This window comes from Stylophora pistillata, chromosome 13, assembly GCF_964205215.1.
Source record: "Stylophora pistillata chromosome 13, jaStyPist1.2, whole genome shotgun sequence".
NCBI lineage: Eukaryota > Metazoa > Cnidaria > Anthozoa > Scleractinia > Pocilloporidae > Stylophora > Stylophora pistillata.
The window spans coordinates 23,461,615-23,487,588 of record NC_142531.1 but is presented as its reverse complement, the minus strand read 5'-3'; the positions used below and the strand labels follow the sequence as shown (position 1 = coordinate 23,487,588).

General features: G+C 37.4%; 2 protein-coding genes and 2 non-coding genes across 4 annotated transcripts in view; 3 read left to right on the top strand and 1 right to left on the bottom strand.

Moving 5' to 3' along the window:
• Positions 1 to 983: 983 nt before the first annotated feature.
• Positions 984 to 19,382, top strand: LOC111330080 (calcium-transporting ATPase sarcoplasmic/endoplasmic reticulum type). The gene is made up of 28 exons (XM_022934876.2): positions 984 to 1,305; positions 1,519 to 1,536; positions 1,660 to 1,742; positions 1,853 to 1,957; positions 2,068 to 2,206; positions 5,229 to 5,309; positions 5,912 to 5,997; positions 6,976 to 7,042; positions 7,125 to 7,213; positions 7,406 to 7,489; positions 8,014 to 8,107; positions 8,218 to 8,348; positions 8,666 to 8,754; positions 9,283 to 9,385; positions 10,030 to 10,185; positions 10,871 to 10,981; positions 11,079 to 11,196; positions 11,583 to 11,683; positions 12,375 to 12,497; positions 12,784 to 12,844; positions 13,276 to 13,348; positions 13,452 to 13,624; positions 14,069 to 14,195; positions 15,232 to 15,520; positions 15,982 to 16,115; positions 16,411 to 16,528; positions 17,116 to 17,227; positions 18,319 to 19,382. Exons 1-28 carry the CDS (start codon positions 1,188 to 1,190, stop codon positions 18,363 to 18,365), a joined length of 3,030 nt encoding a protein of 1,009 aa, XP_022790611.2. The 5' UTR covers positions 984 to 1,187; the 3' UTR covers positions 18,366 to 19,382.
• On the top strand, positions 1,350 to 1,431 carry LOC148718229 (small nucleolar RNA Z195/SNORD33/SNORD32 family). Its single transcript, XR_015995026.1, has one exon. It is a non-coding gene; the product is annotated as a small nucleolar RNA Z195/SNORD33/SNORD32 family (small nucleolar RNA).
• On the top strand, positions 9,805 to 9,875 carry LOC148718228 (small nucleolar RNA SNORD36). Its single transcript, XR_015995027.1, has one exon. It is a non-coding gene; the product is annotated as a small nucleolar RNA SNORD36 (small nucleolar RNA).
• A 4,199-nt stretch (positions 19,383 to 23,581) lies between the features above and the next one.
• LOC111330079 (protein phosphatase 1D) overlaps positions 23,582 to 25,974 on the bottom strand; it is a 6,556-nt gene continuing 4,163 nt past the window's right edge. The window contains exons 3-4 of the mRNA XM_022934875.2: positions 25,408 to 25,618; positions 23,582 to 25,030 (exon numbers count right to left, since the gene is read on the bottom strand). Of these exons, the coding sequence (XP_022790610.2) occupies positions 24,649 to 25,030; positions 25,408 to 25,618 (593 nt within the window). The 3' untranslated portion in view covers positions 23,582 to 24,648. The remainder of the gene's footprint in view (positions 25,031 to 25,407; positions 25,619 to 25,974) is intronic.

Here is a 25,974-nt window from a genome sequence, read left to right as displayed (position 1 = left end):
AGGCTATCTTTATTATGAATATCGCAAGCTACACAACGATTGTTACTCAGCAAACAAGGGAGCTCTTGGAACTTCAAACGTATTCCTTCTTTGTTAACTGTTCGGAGGTGTCTTAAAAAAGGTGTCATCAGTAATTAAAGAAACCATGCTGAAAAAAACTCCACGTTTGAGTATGGTAAATGCCTTCCGCGAATAGACACGGCATCGAAAAAAATTCAGTAAAAGCTTCGAAGCTCAATCGAGGAGATCCACTGATCTATATCTTTATGAGGAAGAAAAAGGAACGAGTTTCTGGCAATGTTACCATAAAACCTAGATATCTGGATTTCCCAACTGTCTCAATAAAACTTAAAGCTTGATGAAAACTTACCTCTTCTATGTAAATTTACTTGTACCCTAAAATGTACATAAACAGTGGTGTCTGTGTTGATTATTTGCATTAAAACTCTGCCACCTGAACGCAATACCAATTAGCAACATCTTTCAAATCCCGGAAAACATTTCTGGCAACAGGTGAAACATTTTAATTCCATTTTAATTATATCTAAGTCATCCTTTCCTGCTGGTATTATTTGACAAGTTGTTGATTAGATAATACGAGAGCTTAATAAAGAAGTACATTAACGCTCAATTAAAGTTGTTCTCATCGTAAGTTTGAGGAAAATAACTTTTTTTTCGTCTGAATCCCGGGGATGAACCGGAAGTTTGGTGGTCGATTTACCCTTCGAACTCAGGTTCCACGCTTATTTCCTTCGATGATGGCCCAATTCTTTTCGAAAAGCGAGTAGAGTAAAATTTATGCAACTTTTATACGAGCTAACAAACGAGGCATCAGTGATCGCCACGATAGTTTTTCCTTGCTGCTGCGATGACGCATTACAGAATTTAGAATCTTTTTTATGAAAACGGAAATAGTCAGCACTTTCGCCGTAGTGGGTTGTCACGTGACTTATTTTTGGCCAATAGCATTGAGCCGCGTCCAGGCCGCGTGGATGTTCTGCCGAAGCACACGCGTATTGAACGAGATGCGGCGAATTTTCTGCGACATTGTCGAAGCTTAAAAGAAAATTCTCTCTAGCATGCACCACATTTAAACAGTAGACTGGGAAGAGAACACTAGTAGTTTCAACTTTTTATTGGGAACGGAAAGAAACAGCTGAATTCGCATAGTTTCCTTGCTGCACAAAATGGAACTTGCTCACACATTACCGGCGTCCGAAGTTTTAGATCACTTCTCGGTTGACGAAACGGAGGGTCTGAGCTTAGAGGAGTTAACTGTCGCTCAGAAAAAATACGGACCAAACGGTAAAAAATCTATTGTTCAGCTGTAACAATTTAACCACTTTTGCTGCACCTTTGATGATATTTATCCAAATATATGATAGTTTTTGTATGATTTATATTCGATCATGCACTACCATCTGAGGAGCTAGATGTTCTAATCTCTGGTTAATTTGAAGATCAGTGAGTGGGTTCTAATGTATCTTTTTATTGTTTCTTTTTTGGTTCATTAAACAGAACTCCCAGCCGAAGAAGGTAGGAATGCGTTTTTGAAAGCACAATCAAGATTATTTCTCTCTTTGCTTTGAGTTCGAGTTTGCATCTGCATTCGTGTTACGAGATCAGCTGTTCTCAACACATGGTACTTTTATTTTTCAGGCAAGCCTTTATGGAAGCTTGTATTAGAACAGTTCGATGATTTACTCGTAAAGATTCTTCTTGGAGCTGCAGTGATTTCTTTTGTAAGTTTATTTGCTCAGTGCAAACACTTCGTGTTCCTGTTAGAATAATTTGACGAGCTTCGCATCATACATGGAGTTCACCATAATTTTATTATATTTTTGGTTTCCAGACGTTGGCTTTATTCGAAGAAGGAGAAGAAAGAACTACAGCATTTGTAGAACCATTCGTTATCCTTGTTATTTTGATTTTAAACGCAATTATAGGAGTATGGCAAGTAAGTACTGATTCTAAATTATTCTTTTCGGCGTCTTGGTGGGAAACCATTTTACATGAGTGAGACCGACAGAAAATTAATGTCCGTGTTCCTGTGTTGATTTTTGCTAGGAAAGAAACGCCGAAAGCGCGATCGAAGCCTTAAAGGAGTATGAGCCTGAAGTAGCTAAAGTGTTAAGGCAAAACAAATCAGGAATTCAAAGAATAAAAGCTCGGGATTTGGTTCCAGGAGACATAGTAGAGGTTGCAGGTGAGTTAAAAACCGTAGGGATTATGCAAGTCTCAAGTTATTTTACGCTCGCTTGGGGTGACCGTGATTTCTAACAGCAAAATCAAATTAGTGTTCACCACGGCGAAGTGTTTACATCCACTCCCACGAAAACCAGATTGCATTTTCTCGCCCTTAGCAAACAGTAGTAATGTTAACTTGAAATAAGAAGGGGAATGTCTTATTTCTTCTTGTTTGCTTTCTCATCTCCAAACAGTAGGGAATGTAATCCCAAAACTACCAGAGTTTTAAATCCAGGAAAGATTAATTGCTAGTCATAAGAGTGTAAAATGTATATTGCAAACTTGTGTTGTGGTTCTTGAAGCATAAGATTCTTAAAAACCTTAAATCGTTAAGTGGGATCATACATTTTGTAACAACATGCAAAATTAATGTAGTTTTATTCTGGGTTCAAGAGTCAAGAAATTTCCTTTATTGTATGTAGTTCAGGAGCCCAGGAAGTTTTAAAGAAAATGGGGGCAGTTTATGGCAATTTTGACAGCTGAAATTGTCGTGATTGTAATCCACTTGGTGATTGTGGATTTCAAAGTAGTTGGTTTATCCTTCTAGCTGTGTTTGACAACAAAAATTCCTTGGTTGGCCTATTCTGTTGGAAGTATTTCAAAGAGAGTCCACTGATTAAAGCTTTCATTTGAAATTGTCAGGGATAGTTTGGAAGCTGTCTCCATTTCGGACTGTTTTTTAAAGATCTTATTAATTTTCTGTATAGAAGGTTTTATTATGTGTGAAAAAGCAATTAAAGTTGTGCAGTACTAGCTTTCTACTTGTTTTCTTATTTTTATTTGATCTCTCTTTTAATTTTACTGAATGAAAAGTATTGGTTTAGTTATCACCAGGAAAGCTTTAAAATTTCTTTTTCTGGCTTTGCAAATGACCAAGAAAAAACACTGAATTTTCTTAATATCAGACAGATGAAAAATTATCACCAGCTTTTAACAAGCTCTTTGTGAGCAGAAGTCTCTGGAGACCCTTGTGTTGTTTACAAGTGAATTTTCATCGAACTGATGAAGTGAACCACTATTTTTTCCAAGCCAGTTCTGCTAGAAAATTAACAAACACATCAGCCAAAGTCTTGTTTTTCAAAATTCTCACAAAATGTTGAAATTGCTGTTGAAAGGATGTCCCTTTTTTTCATCATCTGTATGAAGTTCTTTATGGTAATTAAAATTTTTAATGACTGCCTAAAAATATGCCAGGCAGTTTTAATTTTAGAACGCTTTAAAGGAGACTGTAGGACTGGTTCAAATGGTTAAGATTAAAAGATCACGCCTGTGAATTGAAGATTCATTTGTGTTTGTTTTGCTTGGATAATGTTTTAAGCCAGCTGGGTTCTATTTTTGTGTTTCTATCAGTTTGGGCCTTGAAGCATGTATTGTGTGATTGCATGTGGTTTAATTGGTAAATAGGAAGCTAAATTAGCAGTAGAGGAGTACTTTATGTTGCATTTAAGCTAGTAAATCTATATGACTCAGAAAATAGCCCTCAGGCTCAGAGAGCAGTCTAAAATCCAGCCTGCTCCTCTAGATTGGATCAGAATTTACTCTTGTGAGCTCTAGGTAGATAAATAGATAGCCTTTATTTTAAAACGATGAGTGTTAAAGGTACATGAGCTTGTGGGATCGTTTGCAATGAGCTAATTGCTAAATGTACTAAAAACTAAAACCTAGGGGTACGTAAAGAACATCTAAACTTAAAACAGTGGTGCTTATGAATGTGGAATTGTAAACATAAATTTAAATATATACAAAGTCATCTTTTTTAAAATTACAAGTGGATGCAGATGTTATCTTAAAACTGAATTCATTAAAATTAACTAGAGCTTTAGCCCGAGGTCACGGTATGAAATATTTTTGTCAGGGCACTACAATTGTTGGTCACTGCATTCCACAGGACTGAGCCTCTAAACGCGACAGAGTCTCTCATGTAGCTCTGTTTCTTATGATCTATTTGTGGAAAAACTAGTGCTATCTATCCAAGATTTTTGTTTCCAAATATAATGAATATGTACCAGACTTTTCCAAGGAGATGCAACAAGGGGATGTAGGAAATTTAGCCTTTTTGAATCACTTTTTTATGACATCATTCCAGGAAAGGTTCTATTTGTAAATAGTGTCTCAATCAAGGAGAATTTGCAGAATGATCAGACACCTTTGTTTAAATATAAACCCAGTTGGACCAAGTTGTTCGGACCAACACTCGGGGTCTTAAAATAATTGAGAAGAATTTGCTGCTACCTTTCTATAACATCAAGAAATGGTTAGATTTTCTAGTCTTCTCGGATAGGGATGAATAAATGGAGGTCCCGTCTCCTGCAGGGTTGGGGTAGGAGATGTTAATTTCCCACACACGAGATTACTGTGTGATGGATGTCCTCCCCTGGGTGGGATGGGTGGGTTTACAGAGGGCCGTGTGTTAGAAAACTCTTTACTGGGTTAATCATGTATTTACCCTCTCAAAATAAAGAACATTGTATTGTATTGTATTGTATTGTATTGTAGAAGTTCTGTTGAAACTATGCTGGATAAATTTTTTTTTTTAATCTGTATGTCTTTGGATTTCTTCCCTAAAAGTGATAATCAGAGGGCATTTAAATATTATGTGGGATCATTTTAGGAGTGTACTACCAAAGCTTTTGAATCATCAAAATAAAATTTGAAACAAAGTTGTAAAGGTTATCAATATTGCAAGATCTTTTTACTTTATTGAATACAAAGTTGGAGTAGTCACTATTGAGATCACCATATGCTGCAGGATACATCCAGGAGTTGCATTAAGAACTTTGCAGTTTTTGCTGTGTATTTTGTAACTTATTGAAACCTTTATTTATCTGTCAGCTTTAATAGTGAAGTATTTCATTTTTTCTGGAATTTTTTTTACCATCAATCATTGATAATGCTCCTTATGTGATATATTCTGCAAAATGTAACTCAGTAGTGGAGATGTTTGTGTAATGACTTATTGGGTTCAATCTTTTTGTTACCAGTTGGGGACAAAGTTCCTGCTGATATAAGGATAACTTCAATAAAATCTACAACTCTTAGAGTGGATCAATCAATTCTAACAGGTAAGGTTTTTGAAAAAGTTGATGATACATGTAAATATTATAATAGTTAGGGGTCATGGGGTTCTATCCTTTAGTGTAAGTACATCTCAGTTAGAAATTGATGGTTATAGACTTGACTATGTCTTCTCTTTGCTGTGTTTCTTTTAAAAAATTTGTAATTGTTGTAGGTTAAAAGGAAATTTAGGATATTTAAAGAAAACGACAAAACTTTTGAGTTTAAAAAACATGTTTCGACAGAAACCTCTGTCATCTTCAGTTGATTAACAAAGCATTCTTTAAATTTCTGACTTGCCTGCTGACATCAAGATTGTTTGGAAATTTAGGATAATCTAGATGCATATATGCTTGCACTCTGAGCAGTAAAATCTAGGCACAGTTGTGCTATGATTTTCCTACTAATTTCACAGGTTAATTTCACATGCATGTGGAAGGCAGTTGAAAAGCATTTGGAAAGCCTATGAAAAATGTTAATCCTTTCACACAGTGTTATCACATGTTTTTGAACTAGTTCTTGAAACCTGGATGTCAAAAATTTTCTACTGGTTACATGGTTGTTTTTCTTGTAGTTGTGAGTGACTCAGTTTCAATATTTTTCTCATTAGGTGAAAGTGTTAGTGTGATAAAACACACGGATCCCATTCCCGATCCAAAAGCTGTCAATCAAGACAAGACAAATATGTTGTTTTCAGTAAGTACCTTTTTACCTCTTACTGACCAAGTCAAAGGTCTGTACTGTAAGTTATGGACCAACTTTTTTTCCACTTGGATTTTTGGCCCAAGCTGAAAGCCATAAATCTGAGTGTCAGCAAGTTTCTGTAACTAACAGTAGGGAAGGGCTGGACATAAATGGTAGCCAACTAGCCACTGACTAGTAGAAATTCAGTTTTGGTTAGTGGTTTTGGATTTCCACAAGCCAGTTTGGCTAGTAAGCAAACTGAAATTGTCATAACATGTAAGTTGTCACTAGCCACTTTGGTAGTAAGTTGAAAATTTAGCATTGAACCCTGCAAATTATCAAATTTCGTGGAGCCAGAAAGTGAAATGATGTCCACTAAATTGATCAACCATATTGAGTGTATTAAAGGAAAGGTAACATAATTGATTTTACAACTCCTGTGCTCTGAAAAAAATCAGGTATAGCTCTTGCCCTCACACACACAGTTGTTGCCATAGGAAAATTGGGGATTGAAAGGCAGGCAATTGATGGCACCCTTTCACTTTTTAGAATATTGTGGTTTGTTATCTTCTCTTCTACAACTTTGTCATGGTATTTCAGTTTATTAGAAGAGGTCCCTTGAAGTTGAGCAATAGACTGCACTTTCCATCACTTTACCTGTATAATAACCAATGCAGGGTGTAGGAGGAACATTAAAAAAGTTTGTAAATCACTTGCCTCCGATTCCAGCTTAAACTTTTCAAGCGTTCTTCCAACATGTTGTGTGAGTTATTACACTGGTAAACTGATGAAAAGTGTAGTCTGTTGCTTTTATGAAATAAATCTTCAATTTTCTATGGTTTTACCAGACTGAGTGTAATAAACTATACGTTTTTTACTAATCAAGTTGCTCATAGTATTTCAGTTACTTTATAATTTGTGTTGTGTAACATAAAGTCAAATTAACCTTGATCTTTTCTTTGAGTTTTTACCTGTATGCAATTTTTTTAGGGGACAAACATTGCTGCTGGAAAAGCATCAGGGGTTGTCATCGGAACAGGGCTGAACACACAAATTGGTAAACGCATCTTACTTTTGATAATTGTTTAGAACTGTTTTACTTTTACTAATGAATGACATTGATTTTGTGTAATTTTTAGGCAAGATTAGAGATGAAATGGTTGATACAGATGAAGAGAAAACTCCATTACAACAGAAACTTGATGAATTTGCTCAACAGTTATCCAAAGTATGGTGTCCATGCCTATTTTTCCATTTTTTTTTTTTTTTTTTTTTAGTTTAGATTTTAGTAAACCTTCTCAAATAATGAAGCTTTATTTCTTATTTTCAACGCTAAATTTCAATAGTTCCAGAAGTGGACCTAGCACTTGATTATCTCATAACACCGGTGTTTTCTCCTTTTCTCTCCCATCCATTTAAGGTAATCACAGTTATTTGTATTGCAGTATGGGCCATTAATATTGGTCACTTCAGCGATCCAGTTCATGGGGGATCCTGGTTGAAGGTGAGGGGTTTTTATTAAAATTATCAGAGTCACATGGGTGTAGAAGTATGTACAATGTTCTGCTTTTCAGTCAGTAACTGGTAAAATTAAATGCCTAAAGTACTTCTTGGAATTTATGAAAATGATTGCACTAATAGGTTGAAAATTTCTTTTACCAATTGTACTTAAATTATTGCAGAATGTTGAATGTATGTGTAGTACTTGGGGGCTGAAAAATTGCAGAGTCTTATTGCCATAGGAAGGTGCAAGGTGAATTGTTTTTCAAGCTGATAGTCACAAGAATTTTTTTTAAAGCAATTGATTATCTAAACTGTCTTATATATAGGGTCTTAAGCTGTATTTTTGGTGATTTATACCCTGTTTATATTAGTGCAAGATGTTGCATCAAATTTAAATCTAAATCTTTTCTGTGTATAGAATTTTTTACAAGTTTTGACTGATGAATCAATGAACTGTCGTGAGAGATAGAACATTGGAATTTCTAGCGTGCTTGTTTATTTTTGTTGTTGTTTTTGTTTTATTAGGGAGCCATTTATTACTTTAAGATTGCAGTTGCTTTAGCTGTTGCAGCAATCCCTGAGGGACTCCCAGCTGTTATAACCACATGCTTAGCACTTGGTGAGGAAATTTTATGTGATTTGGTTTTTTTTGTAATGGTGATTCAGCAGACACACAACTGCAATGAAGTCATATGCAATGGTTGTAATGTTACATTTTATCTGGTTCAGGTACACACAGAATGGCCAAGAAAAATGCCATTGTTCGTAGTCTTCCTTCTGTTGAGACACTTGGTTGTACATCAGTCATTTGTTCAGACAAAACAGGGACATTGACCACAAATCAAATGTCTGTCCACAAGGTAACAAAGAAAGAATTTGTTTGTTATTTTGGACTATGGTGACTGGTTTTAATTATGAATCAGAATGAGTTAGAGCTGAACTCTTCACAATGAGTTATTTTATGTGGTGAAAGATGTTGTCATTCAATAAATGATAGGTACACTCAGAGGAAAAAAAGCTCCAATTGTTCTCAGTAGGAGTCAAACCTAAAACCCTCTGATTAGTACTTTGAATGTCCTACCACCAAGGTAGCCTGTTTGTGGCAGGCTAGACCATTTAACTACTCTTTGTAAGAATCTTTGTTTTTGACATAACTCCCAACATGTATTTTGTTTAGTTCTTTATTCTGAGTGATGTAAGAAGGGAACATGCCACATTCCATGAATTTGAAGTTGAAGGAACTACCTATACACCCAGTGGAGATATGTAAGTTTTTTTCTTTTCTTTCAATCATTAGATACCTTTTTAGGACTGCTGCGCTATGCAAGTCTTTTCTTTGAACCCACTGGATTGTTAACACCTTAAAACAAATGTTTCACAGCATCAGAATGCATCTTTCAACGTCTTTTAGAAAGGTTTCATCCATCTTCATTCAACGTGCAACTGTATTTGACATCTTAATTAAGTTGACCCTTAAACCCTAAGAGGGATTGGCTTTTAATTTCTCCCAACAATATCACCCTTAAATATTAATGTAAAGGTTATGAGAATAATGGAAATGATCAGAAATTTTAAGAAAAGCTCCTGCATTGTCTAACAAATTATCCTTGTGGCGGCTGTAGGAAATGTACAGATAACAATGTAGAGAAGATGCATACTAATGCTAGGGTGCGAAGTGTCAATCTATAGCAACGGGGTTGAAGTGTAATACCCATATGTTATAATAATTTAAGATGCTTCATTGATGTTGAGTGGTTGAAGTTACTTTATTGATATCTAAATTTATGATTCTAGAACTTTAAATGGACAGAAAGTTGATCCGCAACACTATGAAGCGCTTCCAGAGTTGGCCACTATTTGTGCCATGTGTAATGATTCCAGTGTAGACTACAATTCAGTAAGTGCATGACAGTTTTAATGAGGTTTTAATTGTAAATTCACTCTTCAACCCCAAAGAGTGACTGGCTCTGATTTTCCCCTTCACCCCTAAATCGCACATTGAGGTCACAAGCATATAGGAGGTGATCATCATCTAAGGTAGCTCTTGATTGTTTAACAAATTATCCTTGCCAGCACCTCAGGAAATGTTAAAGAAGGGTAAGGAGAAAACGTATAATGATGTTAGATTGTAAACAAGGCTGTGCTCTAAGAAAAACTGAAGGGAGCCCAGCATTCTGAAACTTTGAAATGCAGGGTGCCCAGCATGTTTTTATATGAAAAAACTAAAATTTCCAAGTCACCTAAGAGCAAGAGTAAGGTGCCAGGGGCCACTGGGCACTGCTAGACCACAGCCCTGGTGAAGGGTTAACGCACCACTGGAAATGATGTTATTCCGTGTTTCACCTGAGATCATCTCTTTGATTATAACTTTTTATGAACTGATCCAGTGCCTCCTGATTTCAAACTTTGGGCAATAATTTAGTCTTTTTGTCACCTGTAAACCAACTTGAAAGATAGCCTTAAACACCAGTGCTGTTTCTCAATTGTCTACTACATTTGTAATTAAATGGTAACCTAACCTGTTTTATTATTTGTTCTCAGGTAAAAAATGCCTATGAGAAGGTTGGTGAATCTACAGAAACTGCTTTGACAGTTTTAGTGGAGAAACTCAATGTTTTTGGTACAAATCTGGCTGGAAAATCCAAAGCCGAACTGGCTAATGCTTGTAATGATGTGATCAAGTCTCATTTTAATAAGGTAATACATTCTACTGTCATTATAGTCTAACAAACAGTCCTTGGTTGCTTGTGAATGAACTGAATCAAGCCAAAATTTAAGTTTCTCGTCATATTTAAGACTACTCTGCCTATACAGGTAACTTTGAGTTGTAATGACTTTTTTATACTGCCAGGTGTAGCCGCTGAATTGATCGGTTAATTTTAGAGTCTTTTAATCCAGGTTCATCAAATAAACAGCATATAAATATGTTTCTGAAAGTAGAATTACACAATTGTAACTTGCAAATGCGAAGCAAAATAAAGCAAAATAAAAGTATACAAAGCTCAAATAAATCGAAATGTCGAACTCTTACAAACAATGTGAGGATTCCTTCTCAAAATAACTGGAAAATGTTCGTCGAAATTGATAGGATGAAAACGATTCACATTCACAATCTTCAGAACAAAATTCATCATACACATGGCTGAACAAGATCACTCGCTTGGCCTGGTAACAACTAAGAGTTGTGTCATGTTAAAATCATGAAATGTCTGTTTGGAACCTACAGGGACCTCTGTTTCTGATGTGAAAACTGACAACTTAATGGATGACAAACTCATTTATAGCCATAACATGGCTGACTACTGCTAAGTTCTTAGAGCTGAATCTTATGATCTTGGGAATTATAGTGTTAAGGTGTTTGTATCATTGATTACTTTTGCAGGAATTTACCTTGGAGTTCTCTCGCGACAGAAAGTCAATGAGTGTGTATTGCACTCCTAGAATCGATGGACCAAACTCTGTACATGATAAGAATCCAAAGATGTTTGTCAAGGTAAAAATAAATTAATAAACCTTGCTCACTTTTGTTAGTTTGCTTTATGTTTCCCTAGAAATTAAATTTTACTTGGTCATGTTTTATTTGTGAATAGGGAGCACCTGAAGGCATAATAGAGAGATGCGGCTTCATCAGAGTTGGTAGCAAGACACAACCACTGACACCAAAAACTAAACAGCAAATTCTGGACTTGGTGAAAAGTTATGGAACAGGTTAGTTTTGAATGCTTGATCATCATGTGAGGAGAGCAGGGATGGAGAAGTGACGAGAGCACCCACCTTGCGTCACTGTGGCCTGGGTTTGATTTCTGGATCTGGTGTCACCTTTGGGTTGAGTTTGTTGTTGGTTCTCCTCCTTGCTCCAAGAGTTTTTTTTTTCTGGGTTCTCCAGTTTTCCTCCCTCCTCAAAAATCAAAATTACAATTTCCAATTGAACCTGGAAATAATAGATAACAAGAGCCACCTTATGGCATTTCCATCGTCAAATTTCTATTTTATGTAGGCCACATACGCATCTGTAGTTTGAGAAATGTCAGTCGAAATTTTTTTTTGGTAGCTCAGTTATTTATCATCACTTTTCATTGATAACGTTCCTCCAGGTGTAGACACTCTCCGTTGCCTTGCACTGGCTACAGTTGATGAGCCCCTTTCACCCAGCAAAATGGAACTGGAAAAAGCTGAAAAGTTTGCAGATTACGAGGTTAATGTTTTATTGTAAATCTCAGTAAATCGTGAATGTGTGAAATATTCTGAAGTGTGAATGCACGAATCAGCTAAGACAAATGTGTTTATGTTTTTTTCATTTCTGTGTCCTGATCTCCTTTGTGATTGGTCACAGAACAATAAATTTCCTAGACATATTTCATGTTTAGTTGTTTGAGAGTATCTAAGTTTGATGCACTACCTCAGTACATTATTTAATTATTTATTTATTTATTTATAAACAAAATTTAACCAGGCTGGTCCAGTTCAGCTGTAAACTTGTTTAACCCTTTGACTCCTATGAGTGACCAAGAGAGAATTCTCCTTACCATATCAATACAGTATCAAGCAGAAAAGTGATGAGAGTAAAGAAAAAATATCAGTTGGGGAATTATTAGTTGTTCCAGCTCCAAATTCTCTCAACTGACATCATAAGAATTGTATGGCAGACAGTAAGGAGAATTACTAAGGAGATCTTGTGAGTGAAAGAGTTGAAAAGGGGCCTGTGACACATAGGACAATGGCAGAGTCTTGTGATGATTGTGTGGATTCCCCTTCACTTGTCTTAAATAAGTGAAATTCCCACCTGCCATTCTGACTAAGACTGCCATACTCAGAAAGGTCAAGATTTTAACAATGGAGCAAGGATGGTTTTTTAATCATATATCATAAACCTTTCTTGTTTTCAGAGCAACATGACCTTTGTGGGTGTGGCAGGCATGTTGGATCCACCAAGAACAGAGGTGAAAGACTCCATCAAGAAATGTGGTGCTGCAGGAATCAGGGTTATTGTCATTACTGGTGATAACAAGGTGTGTAAAATGTTTATCAGTTTTGTCTTGTAGTGACAGTAAACATGATTGGTTAGTAACCCTTTGCACCCTAACATCAGTCTGCATATTCTCCATACTCTTCTCTATGCATTAGTAAAGGTGCTGACAAGGAGAATTTGTTTAACAATCAAAAGCTTTAGTCAGTGATCATTTCCCTAATTCTCATGACCTAAATGTTTGATTCAGGGGTGATATTGTAAGGAGAAATTAGATGTTAGTCACTCTTAGGGGTTAGGATTAACAGTGCACCATTGTTTTTGTGTAGGCAACTGCAGAAGCTATCTGTAGACGAATTGGTGTTTTTGAGCCCAATGAAGACACAACAGGTACCACACCCATTTTCAATAGCTAAACATTTTTTCTACTTTCATTAATTCTTTTTATTATATGGCTGTGTCTCACAAGGACTGGGAACAACCGAATTCATGAATTTGATTGGCTGAAATCAATATTAAAAGCGGTCTAGATTTTTCCATCCAGACCGGCATCTAGACCAGTCTAGAAAATAAAGGTACAAAGAATATAAAAAAATTGGCATATGAGACACAGCCATATAATAAACATCTTATTAACCGAGCTAGGTTAGTCTGTATTGGAGAATCTTGACCTCGGTCGCTGGTACAGACCTCACTGCATTCGGTCTGTACTGCCGACCTTGGTCAAGATTCTCCCATACAGACCTCCTGCTCGGTTAATAAGAACTAAGTAATTTCCAGTAAGTTACATGAAGGAAAGTCTGTCTTATTCCTTGCTTCAGGCTTGTCTTACTCTGGTCGTGAATTTGATGAGCTGACTCCAGAAGAACAGAGAGAAGCTTGTTTAAATGCAAGGTAAGTTCTATACCAAATGTGTGTTTTGTGCACCATGAAATGCATATGTATGAACTGTGTACGTTCTTCAACTTAGAAAAATATTTGTGTTTTCTGCTTTTAGACTGTTTTCTCGTGTTGAACCAGCACACAAAAGTAAGATTGTCGAGTACCTCCAGGCTGAAGGAGAAATATCTGCCATGACTGGAGATGGAGTGAATGATGCTCCTGCCTTGAAGAAAGCTGAGATTGGAGTTGCCATGGGATCTGGAACTGCTGTGGCTAAATCTGCTTCTGGTATCCTTTTATATGTTTGTCACCAAACCTCTGAACTTTGTTTAGGAGTCGCAGCATACCCACTTCTTGTGAAGGAGGGCAAAATGATGTAAAAGTCTATCCATTCTCAGAGTCCTAATGGTGGGCTTTGTCATGAGCATTTTGCTCTGCAATTTTCAGAGAGGTTTTCTCTTTGATTCTTGTCAGACTGGATGCTAGACACTGTTCCACATTACCACAAGGAAGAATGAGACGCTCTGATTGCTCTAGTTTAATTTAATTTAGTTATTGACTCTGTTTAGTGAATTTTTGATCTGAAGAAGAGCTTCTGGCTTGGTTATGGAGGGTTACCTCATCCCACACTTTTACGTTAATAGTTTCATTAACTGATAACAATTTTTTTGTGTTCTCAGTTACTTGTTCACTTCACAATTTATGAATTTGTGCCCCTTGACCTGATGTTAGAAATGGTATTGGCTGATGACAACTTTTCAACAATTGTGGCTGCTGTGGAAGAAGGGAGATCCATCTATGACAACACAAAACAGTTTATACGATATTTAATTTCCTCAAATATTGGAGAAGTTGTCAGGTTGGTTGTCACATTTGCAGTGTTCTTGGTACAGGTGTTTACTTACTTCCAACAGTTTGTAAAGTGTTAAACGTAGATATTATACTTATATCTTATTAACCAAGTGCGAGGGCAGTACTGGGAGAATATCGGCCTGAGGTCTTGACAGTACAGACCGAGCGCAGCTCAGTCCGTACAAAAAAGACCGAGGGCTGATATTCTTCCAGTACGGTCCCGAGCAAGCTTGGTTAATAAGAGATTTATTATATGACTGAAGTTCAAAGGGACACAAGTGCGGTATCATTTGGGACAGTGCCCAGTCCAATACTGAGAGAATATTGACCGGCAATAGAGCATTTTGATTGGTTGATTTTAGTTATTGGCCCTCTGACTGCCTGAGTCGTGTAATAAAAGCAAATACAAACAGCCATACAACATTAAATGAAATTGACTCCATTCATGAAACTTTGAGACGTATATGTGCACGATCCTCACAGTAAAGCACTATTTAAGCAATGGTGAGAATCAGACCTGAAAAAATTCAGGCCTGTATGGGATTTGAACCACTGACCTCTGCGATGCTAGTGCAGTGCTCTACCAATTGATGCGAGTGGATACCAGTTGCTCCCAACTGGGAGCAGGCCATGAAATCAATTCGACGTAAACCAGCAAGATGATGAATCAAACACAAAGAATATATGAAAGACATAAGAGAGAGAGTTTGTCAAGTGTTTTTTTAGTCGGTAAAATTTTAGTATGTAGGATAAACTCTCTTTTGACATCCATTGTTGCCATTTTATGTCAGTATTTGTCATCAAGAAGTCTAGTCATTGGATAATAGACAATTTTAGAGTGTAGAAGCTAGTTTGCCAGTTAGGATTGCATCAACAATTTGTCTTTCATAATTTATGCAAGCTTATCAAGAAGCAAGATGTTTCCTTTGATGATGCCTTTTTTCTAACCCCAAGTGTAAATCATACCAATTAAGGCTCCATAAGTTTGTTTTGGGAGAGAGAATGTTTTCAAGGTGCTAATCAGAATTGTCTTGGTTATGCAGCATTTTCTTGACTGCGGCTTTGGGAATGCCAGAAGCCCTCATCCCGGTTCAGCTTCTGTGGGTTAACCTCATGACAGATGGTCCCCCTGCTACAGCTCTCAGTTTCAACCCTCCTGACGTGGATATCATGATGAAGCCACCGCGCAAAGCTAAGGAGGCTCTCATCAGTGGCTGGCTATTCTTCAGATACATGGCTATTGGAATCTATGTTGGAGTTGCTACTGTAGGAGCTTCAGCTTGGTGGTTTATGGTTTATGATAATGGTCCTAAAGTTTCTTATTATCAATTGGTTAGTGGATGTATTTATACAATGAGCTTAACTAAGCACCTAGTTTGATTAGCTCTTACCTGTGATGTATTCGAAGACAGAGACGTAAATGATTTCACCATTAAGAATGTTTTTCTTTTTTATTGTGCAAAACAAGTAGGTTCTATGTCACTGTGCATCTGTTCGGTAATCGATCACATAATTTTCAGGTTATTCTGCAGATTCTCCAGCTATTTTTTATTTCTATTTTATTTATTTTTTTTTTTTGTATGATTTATTTTTGACCTAGACTGTTTTTGATTTAGACGTGGGGAATTTTCTCCTGCTATGTCATTTCTTAAATCTGGGATCAAATTCAGTTCACAAACTGACTGCCCATGATGACCCCCTTTATCCATATTCTGTGCAAGGTCTTGTCAGAGATAATTGCCAACCGTGGTTTTAGTTTGACTGAAATGGTTTTTGTTTTTGTTGATGTTTAGACACACCACATGCAGTGCACAACAGATCCTTCAAACTTTGTTGGTGTTGATTGTCACATTTTTAGTGACCTTCACCCCATGACTATGGCTCTTTCAGTACTTGTCACAATAGAAATGTTCAATGCCCTTAACAGGTAAGTCTACAGTACATGTTTCATTCAGTGACTTGTCGACATCTTTTTTCTTCTGGCAATATGAATACATTGTAGTGCAACGCACATTAGATTTATAATGAGAAATGACAATACTTCCTGCAATAACACCTATTCTTGTTTTGCCAATGGAAATAGATATTTTGAGTTGGGTTTTTTTTCTTTTTTCTTTGTTTATGGTGAAACCTCCTGGCACTAATAGCAGCAACCAAAATTAGGAGATATTTTTTTAACCTGGACTTACATGTATGACACTACTGTCGCATTTTGTTTGCAGCTTGAGTGAAAATCAGAGTCTTTTTGTCATGCCACCATGGAGGAATCCTTCCCTTATCACAGCAATCATAGCATCATTTATCATGCACTTTGTCATTCTTTACTTCAAGATTACAAATGTAAGTGTTTGTGACCTAAATATTGTTGCACTCTAGAAGACTTTTGTGTACTTCTGTCTCACCAGCATGTTTGCTGCTACATGACTCTCAAATTCAAAATTCATGGGAAATTTGATGCACATCAGCTAGAGAAAGCTGTGTTAATACTGGCCAGATCAGTTCAAATTATTAATGAATGCATCATTAATTATGATGAATTTTACTACTGGGTTATTCAAGAGAATTTATTCGTCAATCAAACCTCATTTCCTCTGGAAATCTCTTCTCAGGAAATTAATTTCAAAGGTTGTGCAGAACTGCAAGTTATGGTTGTCTGAGCAATAACTTTTGTCCTATTGATTATTATTTGCATCCTTAACTCCGTAATGCCCCAGATGTGATTGTTAATTTTCCCTTCTACCTGCTGCACACTCACTTGTAAATTTGTTACGAGACTTTGGTGTTCAATCAAGATAACAACTTCTACCTGATAAGTTTGAGTATTCACATTACCTGTTTGCTGAATCATGTGTGGAGTTTGTGGGGAGAAGTTAAATGTTAATCTCTTGTGGGAGTTTAAAGGGTTAAGCAAGTTGTTTTTGTTGCAGACAATCTTCCGTATTACTCCTTTGAATTGGGAGGAGTGGGTAGCAGTTCTTTACTTCTCCTTCCCTGTCATTATACTGGATGAGATTCTAAAGTTCGTTTCAAGACAGATAGGTACCGGTATATGCTTTTTATTCTACAGAGTGCAATAGGTGTTTAATCTGGATAATATGACCCCCTAGCAGAATTTTTAACCAGTTATTTCTACAATATGCAAATAACCCAGAAAAACCTGAGTTGGGCGGGGAGTGATTGTCTCAACACTTGAAAGGTTTTCAACTATGAGGGGAATTGTTATGTTGTTGAAAAAAGAGGAACAAGTATTTACTGTTGACTGTCTAGTGGGCATATTTCCAGGCCAGTGAAGGCCTAATGTTTCCATCCATGTAGAAGCTGCTATATTGCAGTGACAAAAGTAATGGGGAGTGACAAGAGGCTTAAATTAAAGCTGGTTATTACTGCCTATGAGACTCTCTTGTTCCTTCGTTTAAGCAGGCCCTCAGCCCCCTCCCCCCCCCCCTGCCAGGGAAAAGGATAGTTATGGCTCCTTTTCTAGGCATGGCCAACATGCCTAGAAAACAGTTATAAAAAGAGTCACACCAGTGACCAGTTATAGAAAGAGTTATTGAAAACCTTGATTGACAGTGTTAGGAAGAAAAAACATTCTGTTTAAAATTGTGCAATACCAAAGCAGAAAAGAAATAAAGGATTAACAGTTACAATGAGCTGTATCAAGGAAATAATAGGGACCTTAAGAAACCACGACGGCGACGGCGACGAGGACGTGGAAAACAATTGGCAGAACAATAGCTCAGCACGTGCGTTTTAAAACTTTGTACATTTCTCGGCCGTCCTATGTAAAACAACAACGTGAAATCGCCAAAATTTGCGTCGTCTGCGAACCGAAACCGCGACGGCAAATTATTTGAATTTCCATTTGGAACTCAACGGCTACTTTATACGTCATGCTGAAGTTGAGCTGTGGCGCTGTATGAGACAGTAAGCTCCTGCAGCCATTTTTGAAATTCTAACTAAGAGTAGAAATTCATTTTTTAATCGAAGTCTTCCTTGGCGTTGCCGTCGTGGTTTCTTAAAGTCCCTAATGTGTATGCAACAGATATTTTTGTATCTCTTAAGATATGTTTATCAAAATTTGCCTTTAAATGAAACAATACACTAATCAGAGTGTTTGTCTTCATCTCCAGCTGAACCTTCACACCCAACTTCACCAGCCAAAGCAAAGTCTGACTGATTTTAACCTGCATGCTGGTCATGCCTGCAACTTGTGCAGTAACTGATTTTATGATGCAACTGTGCAGATAATTTGATTCTATGGGTATATTACTCAAGAGAGCCGTAGACTTTTTAAGACGCAGCTCTGTCCAGACATTGCACGTGTGGTTAATCTTCATGCAGGTTGCTGACTCGGCGTGACAAACGATTTTAATTATGGCCATAACTTCTTATTATCTTTGTCTTGCAAATAGTTAGTAATAATCAGGAAAAAAATCTTTGAAAACGGATCTGTTATCCCAAATGATCATCTCCAAATTAAAAAAACAGAACAAAACAAAACAAAAAGCAACATGAAATATTTGCTCATTGTGATGCATATAATTTAAACGTGTTTTCAGCGTGTTCGTTGGGTCTCTAATTTATATATTTATGTCTGCTTTTCCTTGACCTTTGAGGATCTTGGCGGATTTTTATCAAAGCGTTGATCTTTATGGAATGTGGGCATTAACATTCAGGTTTTTTATTTCTCCTCTGAAGAAATGAAGCAGTTTGCTAAGAGTAAATGTGGAATGGTCTTTTTTTTTTTTTTTTTTTTGGATGGACTGTGGAGGTGTTGAAGAAAGTTGTACAGGGACACCAAGTAATGGTGTATGGGAGGGGAGGGTAGATTTTGCTATAACTCATCATTTATCTCGCTTTTTCTTCCTTTGTACTAAATAGCGAATTCCTCAATTATTAAATTGATGTCGTTGGTCATCAGCAAAGCCTGTTATGGTATCATACTCATGCTTTTAATTTTGTAACACTGGTTGTTTGGTAGGTCAGGACTCTTGCATATTTACCAGGCATCACTGATTAGGGGATATCTTAATAATGGGGATCGTAACGACCCCTTTTTGTGGATTTTCAAATCAGTTACACCAGTCCTTTCCTTTTGTTGCAAATGCATGTACATGTCTGCTAGGAATTGTTAGGTTGGGTACCAGTCAGTGCATGTGGGCTGTGTTCTTGACCAATTAAAAAGGAAAACAAATTTGGTTAGTAGGTCTCAGTATTGATCCTTTTTGCAAGATTAACCCCAGCTGAATTGTTAAGAAGTTTTAAAGAATAACACTTAGCCTTTAAAATGTTTTTCATGTGTTTCTGTATTTACTATAACAACGGTATAGTTCATCACGATGAAACCTGTATTTCCAAGGTTTTAAAATTGTAGCCATGTCTTGCTAAGTGCAATCATCATCCACAAGGTTTTTTCTTTTTCCAAATAAAATAAATCCTCGGCAAAATTGCCATTTTTCAGTCACTGTTGGCATCTGTACGGCTCCGCAAATGATCCCAGGACCGCAAATGATCCCAGGACTGCAAATGATTCCCACACCGAACCAGAAATGGTCCCCACACCGAACCAAAAATGATCCCGACTAAAAAATTAGGAATGGCACGGATGCTGAAATAGTGTGGATAGAGAATTAGCGTGAACAGTGACTATCGTGGCTCACAACTGGCATCTTTTCCACGCTTTGTGCTGAATTTCTTTTATTAACTCGGACAACTGACAAGTAAAACTGCTGATTTGAATTGCAGGCGAGAAATTTTGTTTTCTTTGCAACCAGAATCCCTTTAACAGATTTTCTTCAATGACGCAATATACGCCTCGCATCTCTCCTCAGCTAATTAATAGGGATCTTAAGAAACCACGACGGCGACGCCAATGAAGACTTCGATTAAAACATTAATTTCTACTCTTCGTTAGAATTTAAAAAATAACTGTAGGAGCTTACTGTCTCATACAGCGCCACAGCTCAACTTCAGCATGACGTTTAAAGTAGCCGTTGAGTTCCAAATGGAAATTAAAATAATTTGCCGTCGCGGTTTCTGTTCGCAGACGACGCAAATTTTGGCGATTTCACGTTGTTGTTTTCCATAGGACGGCCGAGAAATGTACAAAGTTTCAATAAATCAATCAATTTATTTAAGGTGGTTAGAACGCTTAGCTAAAAGCTAGTTTACAGGTACGCCACGAAATAAAAAGAGAAAAGGAAATCGTAAAGCCTTTTGAAGGCAAATAAGTTTAAATAAATTGAGATTAAGAACTAGCTGATATTAAAAGATAAGAATTTAACAATGTAGTCACCGAGTTGAATATATAAAATGTAATCATTGAAAACAAGAAATATAATTAAGGATAGATCCTCGCCGCGCTAGAGTCCCGTGAGATATAATGTTTTTAAGTAATTCTTAAAAGTAGTAAATGTATCTTTCGAGACTCGTCCGGTAAAGTGTTCCATAGTTTCGATGCAGCATATCTCCATGATCTTAACCCGAGAGTCGTTGATTTTACTTCTGGGAGGTCCAGTATTGTGGTGCCCTTAGGGTTATAAGTGGAGCACCTAACTGTTATACGTGCTGAGCTATTGTTCTGCCAATCTCTTGTTTTTCCACGTCCTCGTTGCCGTCGCCGTCGTGGTTTCTTAAGGTCCCTATTGTTATTTTGGTGTTATTTTGGTATCTTCAAAGCAAATCTAATCAGTCCATTAACGCCATACGACTGATAACAGCGGCAGCAACAATAACAAGAACTTAATGTGTTAGATAGTAAGATATATTCCGTCCAACATATGCAGCGCTGCTTGCTTTTTCGTTGCCATGTGTGTCCTAAGCTAAAGTTCCCAACTACAAGTAAAACTCCTCCAAGAGGCAACTACTGCAAAAATCGCTGCCGTCTGAATAAATCTGTAACGCTCCACCTTAACCGCTCTGAAAGACACCTTGAGAGTAACAATCGAACTGCCTTCCACATCTGGGGAAAATTTCTTTAGTTATTTTCCCCTCGCTGTATTTCTGCTTTAATTCTTGAACAACTGCTAGCTGGGAATTCTGCGATGCTGTTGGTTCCAGGCTATGGTTATGAAGTTCAGCTTCATGGCCCAGTATAGTAAGGCCATATCCCTACTCTGGGTACATTTTGCAACGAGGATGGTGAACAAAAGACTTCTATTTCAACAGGCAATCGGTGAAATCAACTGCGGAAATTTAAGTTTTTTTTTTTTTACAGCTATCATACTGGGCGTGTATTTTAATTCTCCGTTGTCCTTGTGATTTTTACATACTCGATTGAACTGAAAACACACGTGGTTAGCCAAATGTTGCAAAATTCAACAACTTGCATATTTTTATTCAACAACTAATATTTATGCTCAACAAAATATATTTTTAGTCAACAGTTTACAGTTATATTCAACATTTTATATTTATGTTCAACGACACGCATTTTCTTTTCATATTCAACCAATATTATTTTCATTCAACAACAATATTTATTCAACTTCAGTAGCTATATTTATTTTACTCAACAAAATTAATTGTTCAACTTCAGTACAAAATTTTTACTCAACAAAAACAATTATTCAACTTCTACCATGCATAGTTATTTAATGACATACCTTCTATTATGACTAAGTGTTCGAAAGTTCCCGGACATTCAAAATATCGCCATTCAACAAAATCCCCGTCCAGTCCCCAGTTAAATTCGCTGTATTGCGGACCCAGTGCCCCGACCATTAACGCCCATGAATAGAGATGGCGTCGGAAGACGGATCAGGGCGTGATGTTAGGGAAGAACTGACACAAATTGTGAGAGAATGTGTTCGAAATGAGATCGCTCTTCAACGATCGGGAAGTAATACCTCGTTGTTAATGAGAACGCGCGACCTTATAGCAAGTTCAGCAAGATCTGCGAGCCGAGAGATGACAAATTCTACCGCCCCGGGCATCGTTCCATCTTTTCCCGCCACAGCCACCCCGGTTCCTTCTTCTTCGTCTTCTTTTCACAAGGGGAAAAAAGAGGTCCGCAGTTGCAACAAATCATCCATGGCGCCTCAAAGGTAAACAGGAGAAACAAATGAACCATAATCTTCGTATTGGAAGGAATGGGTTTCATGTTTGGGGGTAGTTAGGGGGTAGGGGCGGGGAATTTTGTTGAATGACTGACGATATTTTGAATGTCCGGGAACTTTCGAACACTTAGTCATAATAGAAGTTATGTCATTAAATAACTATGCATGGTAGAAGTTGAATAATTGTTTTTGTTGAGTAAAAAGTTTGGACTGAAGTTGAACAATTAATTTTGTTGAGTAAAATAAATATAGCTACTGAAGTTGAATAAATATTGTTGTTGAATGAAAATAATATTGGTTGAATATGAAAAGAAAATGCGTGTCGTTGAACATAAATATAAAATGTTGAATATAACTGTAAACTGTTGAATAAAAATATATTTTGTTGAGCATAAATATTAGCTGTTGAATAAAAATATGCAAGTTGTTGAATTTTGCAACATTTGGCTAACCATACACGTGCACCTGAAGCAATGATCATATGCAACAGAAATGAAATTCGATTAAGCATGTTCTCCAACGTTCTACACAGTAAGCAGAAGATTCGCAGTCCACGATCACAACAAATGTCTTTAGAAAATTATTGTACTATGCTAAAGGTCTTGAAATCGACAAATCTTTGGTCCTTAAAACGGTGTGTTACTCGACAGAACGTCACGCAATGTCACAGATTTTCCGCTAAAATAAAAAAAAAAAATCAGCTATGGAATATTTGTTATAAAATAATGAAACGTGTTTTCATATCAATCCATGCCATTCCTAATTTTTTTAGTCGGGATCATTTGCGGTTCGGTGTGGGGATCGTTTGCGGACCCGTACACAGTGCATAGTTGGATAAATGCTAATATCAATCAACTGCGCACTCACCCATCCCTTAACCCAATTTGTTATCGGGTGAATGTAGTTGAGTTTGGGGGAGGGGTAGTTGCGCAGTTGCTCAGATAACGACATTGATCTGCAAAGCCCTTGAAGAATATCACGGTGTACACATCCAACAGAATACATTTCGATTGAGTTTCGAAGAACTAGAACCAAAGTACTCACAACTTAGCGTACCAAAAAATGAGTGTTCAAGTGCAAAGGTAGTCATGCGGATAGTTAAGAGCGAGACGAAAAGGCTAGAGTGGGTAAGACTGCTTTGCCTCGTCTTGTTTGATATTAAACTGACACTTGAAAACGCCTCAGGGTGGTCGGGGCCATCAACTGAAGAACTTGAGTAACTGGAAAAGACTTGACTGCCCACTTCAAATAGATAAGGTTATTAATCCCTCCTCCTTCCCCCTCCCCCCCCCCCCCCCCCACACACACACAAAGAAAAAAAGACTAGAACGACACGTATAGAAATTAGGTGACCTTTATCCTTTCTCTTTTTATCGTTGGTCCAGCAATTAGCTGTACTAATAAATAATTCAATATTCATGTGTTGAGATCAGTTTCAATAGAAATAGCTTACAATTGTCACTTCCGTGGGTCTTGACTAGTTCCACGATTTGGGCGTTATATTCAGATAATGTCCCTTGCATGATAACTTTTTTAAAAATTCTCATCAGCTGTATGTGGAATTTACAGTGCATCGATATTGCAAAAGAAGTCTCAATCTACGAAAATCAAAGCGTTCATTTTGGAGAAGTATTGAGTGGAAAATAAATTTATTCGTTTACATTTAAGAACCGCTGAATCGATTCTCTTTTCTACCTCGTAAAACTGGTCGAGGGATGAATTATTTTAATCCTATTGATAACCTTTCGAAGCAGTAAACTGCTATAAGTAATAAATAAGAACACACTTTTTAACTACACAAAGTATCGTAAAAGCTCTTCAGCCCTAGCTACTGAATGCATTCTGGTGTATTTTTTATTTGTATAATCAGGTTTAAAAAATTTCACGAATGCAATGCGTTGGATATCTACAATATGTACAACTACAGAGCCCGGCTTTGAGCCATTAAAACCATTGATACCGTTCACCAAGAACAAGATTTCCAAACATAGACTAACCGAAAATTCCTACAACATTTCCACAGTGCTTGATAAAAACCAATACTAGCCTGCTGTCCACGTGATCAGACTCACTATTCAGGAGTGGACTGCGGGAATTCGGAGCGGCACTGTATGGAACATCCGCGCTTGTTGTGTTGTGGTACAGTGCTTGATGAAAACCAAGAATATTAGCCTGTTGTCCACGTGATCGGGCTCACTGCTCCGTTGTGTACTGCGGGAATTCAGAGCGGTACTTTATGGAACATCCGCGCTTGTTTTGTAGCTTGTTGTGATGTGGTGCAGTGCTTGATGAGAACCAAGAATATTGGCTCACTACTCTGGAGTGGACTGCGGGAATTCGGAGCGGTACTGTATGGAACATCTGCGATAGTTGTGGGGCGGTATACATGGCAAACATTTCCGTCTACACCACCGGCGATGAACACTTCGAAGTTTGTAAATTTGATGTAGATAAAAGTCCATTCGATGACATCTGGAAACTGTTATTCATGCATGTAGATAATTCGAGTGGATCAGAGCAACGGAATGCTAGCTTCCTCACCAGTGCTGGTTTATCACCTGTTAAGTTCAAGTCTTGATTGGGTGTTCCATCACTCTCTTGCGAAGAATCCGTGGACTGATTTACGTCCGTCTCCGCGTCTTCTTCACTTTCAGGGGTATCTAGTCTGGGAATTTTACTCCGCGGTTCCTCAGGCTCTGTCTCATCGAAATGGACAACTATTACACTAGTGTTGTCTGCACGAAGCTCTCGGTCACGCCATCTTTGCAAGGCCCGGCTTATTAACCTGTCGGGATTTAATTAAATTCAAAGCTTAAATTGTCTCTCTGTCGTTATCGACATCTTGATAACGTCAGCTTGCAGGGAAGCCTGCGTCACCCACTCACCCAATCAAATGCCAGCAAAGGCGAACCAATCAAATTTTGGCGTTTTGGTCAGATGATACTTTTTCTTAATTCTTCACTTCTCATTGATTCATGAACTTTTATGATGGGCCATTACGACTCCTTTTTAATCAATGCATTCATTCGTTGTATAAAAATTTCTAACTGGAAAAACTCCAGTTTTGTAAAGAAAGATCGATATGGAGACGTATTTGGACGATCAATCTCTCGAAAATACGCGGTAATATAAAAAAGTTATGAAACAGATCTTGATTCTTACCTGTGCGATACATCTCCTCCTTTGAACTGGTCATCTTTGTCAAAATTATGAACAATTTTTACCGCCTCTTCAACCCTCATAACCCCCCATAGGCCATCCGATGCAATGATCAAAAACTTGTCGAAACCAGGCGTAATCTTGTAAACTCGAACGTCAGGGACTGGAGAGACGATGAATTCACTCCGATAGTAGTCAAAACTCCAAAGATCACCTGAACAAGTAAATAAAAGAATAAGAATTAACAATTTGTTCCTTAGCTCATCAGATATGTAACGCTTCGAAACACACTGAGATGAGCTGCATATGATTTAATTTGTCTATTTGAAAAATTATTTTCGTTTCGCTCTGGCGCATCACCAGTAACCACAAACAAAAAGTTAAGAATACGCCAATTGCGTTTCAATGGAAGCCGATTAGCAGCTTTCTACCGCTGCCTATCAAGCCTCCTAACACCGTCTGTGCAGCCTGTAAGCACTCTTTTTGATGCCCAAAATGCTGGAAACTACATCTCCAAGCTTCTAGGTTTAACCCTTTTTTCCAAAGAAGCATACCCCAGACCCCCTAGGG

Coding starts and splice junctions, on each gene's coding strand:
- LOC111330080 (XM_022934876.2), top strand. CDS start 1,188: ATGGAACTTGCTCACACATTACCGGCGTCCGAAGTTTTAGATCACTTC. Junction 1,743..1,852: donor GAGCTGCAGTGATTTCTTTT/GTAAGTTTATTT, acceptor TTTGGTTTCCAG/ACGTTGGCTTTATTCGAAGA. Junction 1,958..2,067: donor CAATTATAGGAGTATGGCAA/GTAAGTACTGAT, acceptor GATTTTTGCTAG/GAAAGAAACGCCGAAAGCGC.